At 39.4% G+C, this 12,131-nt stretch overlaps 1 protein-coding gene across 1 annotated transcript in view; it reads right to left on the reverse strand.

Annotated features, from left to right (window-relative positions):
- The window catches only part of LOC118323807 (ERC protein 2-like), a 150,077-nt gene that overhangs the window by 104,990 nt on the left and 32,956 nt on the right, over positions 1-12,131 (reverse strand). Inside the window, exon 6 of the mRNA XM_035655836.1 lies at positions 11,087-11,254. Within this exon, the coding sequence (XP_035511729.1) occupies positions 11,087-11,254 (168 nt within the window). The remainder of the gene's footprint in view (positions 1-11,086; positions 11,255-12,131) is intronic.

Consider the following 12,131-nt stretch of genomic DNA (forward strand, 5'->3'; position numbering starts at 1 on the left):
CACACACACACACACAATATACACTGTGCCAGTGCTGGACTAATATTTTCCTTTGTATCAACATGCAGCACTTCCTCTCTCTATCCATATGCATCAAACTCAAAAATGCCAGTGCTGTTTTGGGGCGGTGTGTAAAACATGTGGGAGGAGGGAAAGAAAAGAGAGAGAAAGGAGCACTGAGGGTTTTTTGGGAAATCGTGGTAAGCATTGGCCTGCTCGGGTACAGTAGTTTGCTCAAATGAATATGACGTTAATAGCTGACAGTCATTAGACGATATGCATTAGGTGATTCAACAAGGGACACGAACAAGGAGTTGTATTTCAGCAAAAATGAAAGCTCATAAAATTAGGAAAAATGAACAGGCAGGAGAGCAATTGCTCCACAGAGAAAGACATCAAAGTGGGAGGGAGGAAAGAGAGGAAATGTAGAAGGCCGGGGAACATCTCTGTTTATCTCTATCTCTCTCTACTTTACTTCACAATCAAAGGCCATGCCGTGCCAATGACACCGGGCCAGAGCCAGTGATGACACCGGGCCAGAGCAAATGTTGAAAGAGTCTGGCAGAGAGTGCACTGAAACAGAGCTGGGTTCCCCTGAGAACATCTAGGGGAGACCTGCTGGACACTATCATAACTAACAGAGACCCTTGTGTACAGGTCATCCTTCTATACACACACACACACACACACACACACATGCCCAATGTAGCCCAAGCAGACGTAATCGAATCTCTCTGCCTGTGGTTGCTATAGGGAGGGAACATGATAGGGGATACTATACTTCCATGCACACAGCCAGCCTTTTTAAAAGCATGAATATGGATTGCCACGACCACAATGTTTGAACATGAATAACACATGTATGCCAAAACCACACCACAACCGGCACTGCGTGTGTACCTCCCACACCCCTCCCCCCCAGCAAAAAAAAAAAAAAAGAACCAAAAATAAAAAAATAAATAAATAAATGCATCATTATGCATTGGTCATGGTCTTGTAGACCAAGGGCTCGAACAGAGCTGCCACTGTTCTGTGTTGTGATATGTAGGACTGAAAATGCCCGCTCAAACCTAGCATATGCGTATTTTTAATTTAAAGACCAGTTCCTCATTATTTTTAGTTAAATTCAGCCTCTAACTATTACCATCAACCTAGGGCTCAAACTACGGCAATGACATCATGGTACCATGCTATAAGTCATGGTGACTGTCCATGGAGAGGCACTTAGGAGACCATAAAAATCCTCATACTCTCTTGAGACAGAAAATAGGGCAGCAATCTGCAATGCATGCTGCATTTTAAGACTTTCTCTCTGTCTGTCTCCTATGATTTGAAAAGTATTCAGCACTGGTCTATCTGTGTCTGCCCACCAGTCTGGGAGTCATTTCTCTAGTCTGTAAAGTATCACTTGCTGTATTAAAGAGTGATCTCCGCACCAAAGACGGACTAAAGCGGGCCACTTTACTATTCGAAAGTTCCACATTTCAAACACAGATGGGGGCAACAGACCCTTAAACCTCAAAGTCAGAGAAGTCTAACAGATATAAGAAATATAAGTGTGGTTTTACTGAAGTACTGGCATTTGTATGCACATGAAAATATCTGGTAGAAACTATTGAATCTGTTAATGGTGAGTAAAGCTTTTTAATCATGTAAAAGTTGAAGTCTGTAAAGTAAAGAAAACGATCCAAGAGAAAGCTGAATGGCTCAAAAACATGCAAAACAACACAGGGACAAGGAACCTTTCATATGATTTACTAGTCGAAGAATACAAACTGCAACATGTAGACATTCAGGAACTACAACTTGATACACCAAACAGATTCCCTGTTGTTATTTACATTACATTTTTTTCAGCTTCTTCCGTTCCATTTTATATTACACCCACATCAACATCCTACAAACAGTTTTTGCTCTCAGCTCTCCAGATGTCAATTCCTTATGACTAGGACTGTTTGCATGCACACACACAGACAAACAAAGGCAGAGACACATTATGACACACCAGATGATCTGTCATCAGCCTGTGTCATCATCACCAAACACTCTGGGCGGTTTGGGAATTGGACCTATTTGTAGTGAAGATAGAGAGCTTGTCGTAATAACACAGATGCATCATCTTCACCCTCAAAGCTGTCCAGGAGGATGACACATGCATGTGTGTGTGTGTGTGTCTGGTATAGATATTGACTCTTTTCATCAGTGGGGAACATATACAAGAGATTAATAGCCCTATGAACTGTTTTGTTGAGTCATTCAGAGCTGATAATTTTATGAGGTGGGAAGGGGGGTGGGCACAACAACTTCAAAATGATCTAAGCTAAACCTCATCTCATTGTGTCATGAAAACAACACTGGGTTTATAGCAAAGGCTTTTCGGTGAGTAATAGAACTTTTTATAAGTGTCTCTCCTAATCCACATTTAGCCGACCCATCTTTTCTGTATCCAGAATGCTTTGTCATATAAAAAAGGTCCCCCTTTATTGAGGAAAATGTACATTTGATATTTAGATACAGGAAGCGTCAGGAAAAGCTTTATCCTGTCCTGGGAATACTTCAAACATGCAGGATCTGTCTATGTCTTTTACGATTAAATGCAATGACTTTTACAGTATGATATTTTACACCGGGAAAGAAAAAAGTTATGCTTCCAAGCAACACACCTGTCTTTCCCCTTGTATACAGATCTGTAAGTTATAGCATCCTAGACTACAGATGTACTTTGTGAAGGAAAAGGATACGTTGCTCCCTAAATCGTAGCTATAACTAGCCCAGGTGTTACAATATTTTGGACTAAGATTTAAGTATTAAATTCCAAGTTCACCAAAACAGCATTTTTCTGTTTAGAAATATTACCACGGAATGATTAGTCATAACACGTTACAGGGTTGGTTAACCCAAATTACAAGAAAAGCATATTTTCTCTTGTCCACTGGAGGCATACAGATAGTTTCAGTATTATTTGGCCAAGTTTTCTGGCGCCACCCAAATACAACAGAGATGAATGGAATTTCATCTGTGGTGCTCCCAGCATTGAAAAAATACATTTAAAAAACCTACAGCAACATCTTTTTTCCAGAAACAATGTCCTGTCCTGTCCTGTGGGTAATCCACAGACCTCACTGTGAACAGTTTTTATTGGAACTATCATCTACTGAAGAAAGAATCCCTATAAAAACTGTTGACAATATGTCGACATATGGTTTTGTTCCTGGTAAGTCACAATCCAAATTTTGTGACTGAATATAGAAAGGAGAAGAACTACTCTACAATGTCTTTCTGTTGTGTGACTTTTTTTAAGGTTATTTATTTATTTTTTGGTATTTTGCATTGATAGTATCGAAAATAAGTGGAGTATGACATGCAACAAAGGTCCGAAGCTGAAACTGAACAGAAGTCATCACTGCAGTCGTCAGCCATTCTGTATCTGTATCTGTGGGTGCAATTACAACCGACCCCTCTTGGTAACATTAATGTGTTAGCATAGTAATGAGAAAGTACAGCTGAAACTAGCAAACAGCTAAAACTGATGGAATGCAGCCAAGCCTCATGGACATTGAACTAAGCCTTTCAAAAAAAGACATAGACCCATGAAGTTAAGAGTTAAAGTGTAACTAAACCTGTAAACTCTGCTAGCTAGTGTTGTAACGTTAGCTAAGCTAGTGGCTCAGAGCTAACCAAGCTAATGAGCCCTAAGCTGCTGCTGCTTGCAGAGAGTGTGCTGGAGCCTTGACAGTCACCAGAAGCACATTCACCACCGTTTGTAAAAGTTTGGTACCTGTGTTGTAACGTTAGCTAAGCTAGTGGCTCAAAGAAGGCAACTGTCCAGTGTCTGGGGAGTGTCAGGCTACAGCTACGTAGCAGACCACTGTTTACAGAGTTGGAAGAGGTTTTATAGGAGTGGGTGGGGAGAGTGGTTGGTTGGTGATGAAAGCTGCCACCACATACATCACCTGACTCTGGATCAACCAATAACAAAATTCAAAATTCAGCATTTTATTACCCTTTCAGAAACACAGTCATGTCATGTCAAAAAAGTATTTTAAAATAAATTATAATTTGACAGAATTATGTTTGACCCTTTTATAACATTTATCAAGCTTGTTTGAATTGATTTGACTTGAAACTCAGTTTGTTTTGTTTCGAAAACCTAGGCAACGGCTTGCACTATACATAGAAGTTAGAACTTAGAGCTTAGAACTTACATATCATAATGGAAGTGGCCTGCAGAGCAGTCATTTCAGCACAGAGAACTGAGGATTGAACACATTAAGAGACGCTGAGAAGCAAATAAAAACACCCATTGGACTTGCAATTACAACGCAAAACTTCATTGATGGAACTTTTACAGGACCCACCATTTTTGGTGGTAAGTACTACATTTACCTAAATGTGCAGTAAGATAGAAAACAGAAACTGACAGATGCAGTAGCCACATCAGTTCAAATGAAAATCAGGCTTCCACAAGGTTTGAAGTTTGTTGGTTAAAACACTAATCTAATGGTTAGTGCTGATTCTCACTAAGATGTTAAAACTGTAATAAAAATACTGTACTGCATAAGCTATAGTTTGTAGTGTTTTCTTTATTCATGGTTATCTTATACAGTATTTGTGCCAGTACAGAATGTTTGTGATTGGTTTGCTATTCAATGATTACCCATGGTATTCTGTCATAAAAATGCTTGCAACTACTGAAATCACTTTTACACCTGTAGATCTGTTAAGTTGGTCAAGAAACATAAAAAATAGTGTTCACATTGACTTCTGATTTATTTATGAGCATTATTAGTCACAAGGTGGATTGAGTGGATAGTTCCTGCGTCCCTACTACTTTTCATTAATGGCTACTTGAGGAACACACGGTACAGAGATAGAAAGGAAATATGGGAAGACTGAGGGGGTATGACATGCAAATAAAGGTCCACAGCTGGAATTAAACTGGGGACCTCACAGTGATGTGGTACTCAATGATTATGTTGAATGTGCATGGCAAACAGCTGTTGTGGCTGCACAAACAAGACATTTGTGGTGAGTGTGGACCGGCTGAAAAGGAGGACCTCAGTCTGGTTATTTATTCCACACCAGAGTTTGATTGACAGTTTTTCCACTAACCTAAAAAACAGAACCAAACAGGCAAAGACACCAGTTTGTTTGAATTAAACCAAACAGGTTAAGTTCATCATGTGTTTATCGCTAGTTATCAAATTAATGCTGTATTTGTGTGCTTCTAGATGAGTCTACCTGTACCTTCTGTGCACCAGCAACAACATCAAGCACAGGGCAGGGAGTTGAACTGGCTGGCACAAAATGCCCAGCAGCTTCAGAGAGACATGATTCCTCTGGACAAAGGGTCTGACTGTCTCCTCTCTCAGGGACAATGGATCAGGGAGAACAAAGAAGTAATTCAGTTTTACTGATATTTGCTATTGTTAAATACGTAGTTGGGTAATAAAGTTTTTACTATTTTCTCAAAGAGTTTTTGTCCAACATACATGTCAAAGTGTATCCTGTAGAATGGATATTTCCAAAGGTACAGAACATGATCCACATTTGAGAAGAGGGAAAGGCTAGATACTGTAAATGGCTTTTTGAGGTGTCACATATAATGACATTAAGAAGTTCTTTGGATTGTTTAAATAACACAGATTGCTCCCTTGATTATTTATTTATATATTTTTTTATTTTTGTCCTAGAAAATTACCAATGATGGTAAAGAATATGTTCACCTCCAACCTGAGATTATCAGAGTGATGCAGAGTCAGTCTTTGCACCCCATCCAGAGCAGCAGAGATGAGTGTGAAACAGCAGGATGTTTTCATCTCACTCTGGAGAAAGACAGGCTGGAGGGACAGATGGAGGCAGAAGCCCAAAAACTTTCTTTTGAGGGAAGATGTAAGACACTTTTGTGCAAAGAGACAGGCATAAACAAGATGAAAGAGGAGGTGGAGATGGAATGGCAAAGAATGACTAGAGAGAGAGAGGCCTTTCAAGGAGAGTGTGCTCAAATGGCTGAGATCAGGAATACCTTCCAGTTGGAGAAGGAGAACATAGAAAAAGAAATAAAAGCCTTTAAGAAAGCACTTAAGGCAAAGCAAAGAAGGATGAAGGCCTTTAATAAAGAAAAAAATTACATATGCAAGGAAAGGAAGGCCTTTGAGATAGAAAAGAAAGAGATGGCCATGGTGTCAGAAGCATACATTCAAGAAAAGACAGACATACAGAGGATGAGAGATGCTTTCCAGTTGGAGAAGGAGAACATAGAAAAAGAAAGAAAAGCCTTCAAGAAAGAACTTAAGGCAAAGCAAAGAAGGAGGAAGACCTTTAATGACGAAAAAAATTACATATATGAAGAAAGGAAGGCCTTCGAGATAGAAAAGAAAGAGATGGCCATGATGAGAGAGGCCTACATTAAAGAACAGTCAGACATACAGAGAAAGAGGGAGGCTTTTCAGTCGGAGAGAGAGAACATGAAAAAAGAAAGAGAAACCTTCAACAAAGAACTTAGGGTTCAGCGTATGAAAGGAAGGCTTTTGAGCTGAAAAGTGCTATTGATTGTGACAGCGAGATGTTCATTGGTAGAAAGAAGAGAGATATGGCCATGATGAGGAAAAGGCCGTAACATTCAAAAGAAAAAGACAGGGCATTCAGAACACAAAGAGATTGCTTTCCAAGTTTGGAGAGGAGAACATAGGAAAAAGAAAGAAAGCTTCAAAGAAAAGAAACTTTAAGGGAAAAGCAAAAGAAACGGAGGAAGGCCTTTTAATAAAGAACAATTACGGGGGATATAAGTGCAGGAAAGGAAGGCCTTCCGAGATAGAAAGAAAGAGACGTGGCCATGATGAGAGAGCCTACATTAAAAGAACGTCAGACATACCAGGAATGAGGGAGGCTGTTTTCAGTCGGAGAGAGAGAACATGGAAAAAAACAGAAGTAGAAACCTTCAACAAACGAACTTTAGGGTTGCAGCGTATGAGAAGGCCTTTGAGGCTGAAAATGATGCTATGATTGATGAACAGAACGACGGAGATGCTTCATCAGGTAAAAAAGAAGAGATGCCATGTCGGAAGGCCTACCATTCCAAGAAAAGACAAGGCATTCAGAACACAAAGCGAGACTTGGCTTTCCAGTTGGAGAAAGGAGACATAGAAAAAGAAAAGAAAAGCCTTCAAAGAAAAGAATTACAGGCAAAGCAAAGCAGTAGGAACAATTAATAAAAGAAAAAAATTACAATAATATGGAGGAAAGGAAGAGGCCTTCGAGATTAGAAAAAGAAAGAGCATGCAATGATGAAGAGAGGCCTACTCTAAGAACAAGTCCAAGACATGCAGAGAATGGAGGGAGGCCTTTTTCAGTCGGAGAGGAGAAAATATTAAACAGAAAAGAAAATCCTTCAAACAAAGAAACTTTATTGGTTCTTCAATGGGAAAGAACAAATCAAAAAGGAACCAAGTCAAGGCGGTGGTTGCCGACAAGTTGCCTGGTCAAACATGGTCGGACAGTTTCGATCCTTCCAGCTTCACTCTCATTGTTTGGTGAAAGTTTGCATACAGCAGCTGCAACCCAACAAAGTAAATCAAAGGTGCCGACAAAGAAAAAACAAGTCAGTAAATCTCTCCATAGTCCTTCTACGACGGATGTAATTAGGGCCATAAATAAGAAAAAAAAACGATTAATTTTTTTGGGGGAAAATTACGAAGAATCGAAGTCAATAAAAATATTAGGTCTACGAGAAAAAAGTCGTAACATTACTGAGAATAAAGTCGTAATATATACGCAAAGAATAAAGTCATAATATTGCGTGAATTAAGTTGTAACATTACGAGAATAAAGTAGTGACATTACAAGAATAAAGTTGTGACATTACAAGAATAAAGTAGTCATTTTATGAGAACTATCAGCCTGTTGGCTCAGCCAGCAAAACTGTTGTTACCTGTTGACTGTACGGTACGACTGAGATAAAACAGCGGCTGCTGGGCTTCAAGGCTGAGGCTGCTGTTTGGTTTGCTTTTTTCTTATTAAAACGCCTTTTTTTCTTGTATTATTATTACATTATTCTCGTATTGTTACAACTTTATTCTCGTAACATTAAGACTTTTTTCTCGTAAGATTACAACTTTTTTCTTGTAAGATTACGACTTTTTTCTCGTAGACCTAATATTATGACTTTATTCTCGTAATTTCCCCCAGAAATTAATATTTTTTTCTCTTAGTCTGGCGCTAATACTCCGTCGTAGTCTTCACATGTATTCAAAAGTGATAAAAGTCTTGAGTCCAAAGAGAGAGATCATTTTCAAAACCTATTATATCATTTTTAGAAATTATTCTCTGATATACATATACATGTGCTTGTATTTAGGACTACTTGTCAGTAATTGCAAGATGTGGTATGTTTGTGTGACCAAGACCAATAAGTCAATAAAGTCAAATCTGCCTCAGTTCAACGATGTGGTGTGTAATAATGATACAATTCAACTAGAAACTGAGGCTCAACTACTTGTTGCCTTGTTTGATTTTCATGCATTTGCATAGTTTCTTTCTGTTGATTTACAATTACAGTGAAACAGTTAGGCTACAGTGGGTAGCCGTGGAAGGACAAGGTTTTGTCACTACAGTGCACTTCGACCAACATTTAAAAATGTGATAATGACCAGGTAGTTTAGCTCTGCTTGACAGTAAGGACTACTATTATGCCAACATTGCAAAGTTCATTTAAGCTGCTAAATTGAGCTTCACATCCAGGTCAGCCTCAACATATTTCATTTGCTTTGAGGGATGTAGGATCATTGTCATTGCTGAAGGACATGCAGTCAACCTTTAGTAAGGAGATACATCATTGCCATTTGGGGAGGACTTCATTCTGCCTACAAGGACTTTAAACACACACTGATCTTGTCTGTGTATTTTATAATCAGTCAGCAGTGACTTAGACAGTATGAAGCCCAGAAAAGAAACTAGCTTTGACTTCTAGCTCCACTCCTGCCCTCCCTTTGGGACACAGCACTGTAAGTTATAGCCCCCAGGGACTGTTGGGAAATTGGAAGTTTGGAAAACCTAATGGAGTGAAACACCTGTCAGTTCACAGTGTAAAATGGTCTGGTTCTTCATTTAAATATAACTTTTTCTTCCATTCATTTCATGTTAACATGTGTAAGACACATTATATTATAATACTGCATAAAAACATGTTTGTTTGGTTTTCTTTGCCCGCTACAATTCATTTCACATCACTGCTGGTTTTTAAACTCGTGGCATGCTGAATGAGGAAGAGGGCTTTTTAGATTGGGAACAACATGCGTAAGGAGATGTACGAGTTAAAAGACGAGAAAAGGACAAATGCACGTGTATAAAGAAGAAGAGGGCGACTTTCTGCAAAGACAGATGAAAAGTAGACAGTGAGAAACTAGCACAAACCACATATTTGCCAAGTCATCATCCAACCTAATCTCACTTTTGAGCCTGTAGGGATGAAAATGGCAACTGAAGCTTATAGTTAAATAGCGCAACTTCACACATCAAAATACTCAAAAATCTCTTAATAAAAAACACAAATAGTGACTAAAACTTCCAAATTCCTCCAGAATGAACTGGCAGACCATAGCAAACATTTCTTAGGCCATGAAATGAAGTCAAATCAAACATGAATGAAAAGTAAATAAACATAGGGGCCCCATTTATCTGCTACAAACTAGCTTATTAAGTACAAGCTATAGGTGGAACCCAACGGAGAACAGTGCTGGGTGCACATAAAGGTCATTTTAAACTTCTCACACAGAAACACCTGGAGGTCACACAAACATAATAATGCATTTGAACATATTCATGCACGCATATATGCGCACACGTACACACAGACTGATGGCACCGCATGTGACCTTTGGAGCACTCTTTCATTAAACTCAGCAAGGGGGATGGTGAGAGGAGAGAGAGAGAGATCTAATTTGAGGACATGAGAGGAAACAAGGAAGTTGAGAAGGGACCTTTATGTGTGTGTAATTGGTCTATGGAGGAATTACCAACATGCGCACCACAGGTGGCTACAGGCCCTGCCTAAATAGCTAACCTTATAAAAGTCATTAAGGCCTCTGAGACATGCACGTGTGTGTGTGAGAGAGAGATAGAGAAAGAGAGAGAGAGAGCAGGTGTGCATATAGAAGGATTTGTGTGCTGCTCTGGGACTAGAAATAAAATGTTGCTTTCACTTCTCCAGCTCATCCACAGCATAGTACACATTTATGTGTGAACGTATGTGTGTTCACCATATGTAATAGTGATTGACTGTGAATAGCAGGTCTTACGAGGGACACATTCAGTGATTCTTATAACAAACACTCTCTATTTACAATGCCAGCAAAATGATCAGGTGGCCAGAGCCAGAACAGAGAATTAATTTCCAATATGGGTGATTAACCAGGGAGAGCTACCTGATCTGGTGACAGTCAATAAACCTGTCATTGATCAAATATCAGCACTTCTTTGTTTCACTATAAAAATGATTTAATAGTTAGTTTTTCCTGGCAAATGTAGAATGAAAAAGAAATACATTAGAGTTTTTTTCTGTGTTGAGTACAACCCTATAATCAGGACTTGCTAACTTTGTTAAAGCAATATTAATTGATTTGTTTTTGGCCATATGGGGGCAGCTGAACAAGCTGAAAACTGATATGATTGATATGTTATGACCTTATTATGTTTATATGGTGCACATTAGTAAAAATGTCCATATATACACATCCAGCAGACACAGAGCTCTCTTTTTTTTCTATTTTTGGTCCACTATCTCCTGCTGGGAAAATCTGGCTATCTACTTTGTTCACCAGGTAGTTGATAACCTATTTGTCTGCCATTCGGTGCTGAGCAGGTAGTGTTCAGTGAGTTTACCAGCACTTTTTCACTGAAACAGCCTCCTGCTGCAGGTGGAAATGGGCTGATGAACCAAAACACTAATGTTGCGGGATGTTAAACCAAAACAATTAGCTCAAAGACAGTAAAACGGTACCATAGAAATGAGGGGAACCAGTGAAAGTCACATTTGACATGCATGCAACGCTTACAGATACTTTATGATGATGCAACTAGCTGGACGCACCTTCTTCTGCAGGACATTAACCTTCCTCTCCTTGACATCCAGCATGTCCTTCATGTCTCTGATCTCTCCTGTCAGTGTGCTCTTTTCTTCCGTCAGGTCCTGCAGCTGCTTTGTTTTCTTGGTCAAGAACTGCTCCTTCTCCTCCAGTCGCACCCGCAGAGCATCTACCTAGAAAAGACCAAGACAAGAAGTTAAGCGCAGGTAAGCAGCAACAGTCAGACCAATAGGGAGTTTGATCGACATATAGTCAGAAAGATTGCAAGGGAGAGTTAGAGTGGGTGATCTAACTGAATTTTCATAGAGTGAGAACAGACAGATGGACAAGAAAGTATATAGCTTGAAAGTAATCTGTAATAGACTGTAATAGGCCGACAGTTTGAGGTGAAAACAGACCAGAATGAAGGACAGACACAGAAAAACTGAAACACTTGTAAAAATACAAAGAAATACACAAAAATGATTACGAAATCTTACACCAGGAATTTTTTTTCTAGTCCTCAGTCAGGTGGCCCATATGTTATTATTCAGCACTGGAACTGACATGTCTCAACACATTTACTTGTTGACATTTGGAAGTAGTAAAAGTTCAGCTTTGACCTACTGTCCATAATATGAACCACTGTGGACTGATGCAGTAAAAGTGTGTGTGAGAGAGAAGGAGCCTGGAGCCTGTCCCATAATTTGTTATTGAGAGTGCTGCATGATTGGGCCAGCGCTGCCATAGATCAGACTGCTCACACACTTCACACTCACACATTAAAATCCTCCATATCTGGCTGTGTGTAATGAGATGAGTGATATCTGAGCTCACTCCAGAAGTTCTTATTGGACAAATATCAGTATTCTGCTGCACCGCCTACAATGACACACACACAGGCGCACACACACACACACAATACACATGCACACTCTCAGGTGGCTGCCATGAACTGACTATGTGCTCCTCTGTTCCTCTTCAACACCTGATTACATTTCCAGCTTTTTTTGCCATGGCGCAATGAGTGAACCCATTTGAACTTAATTTTAAGGTGTGCATGTGTGTTTT

This window comes from Morone saxatilis, unplaced genomic scaffold (assembly GCF_004916995.1).
Source record: "Morone saxatilis isolate NCDOM2014 unplaced genomic scaffold, NCSU_SB_2.0 Contig15, whole genome shotgun sequence".
In the NCBI taxonomy this organism is placed as follows: Eukaryota; Metazoa; Chordata; class Actinopteri; family Moronidae; genus Morone; species Morone saxatilis.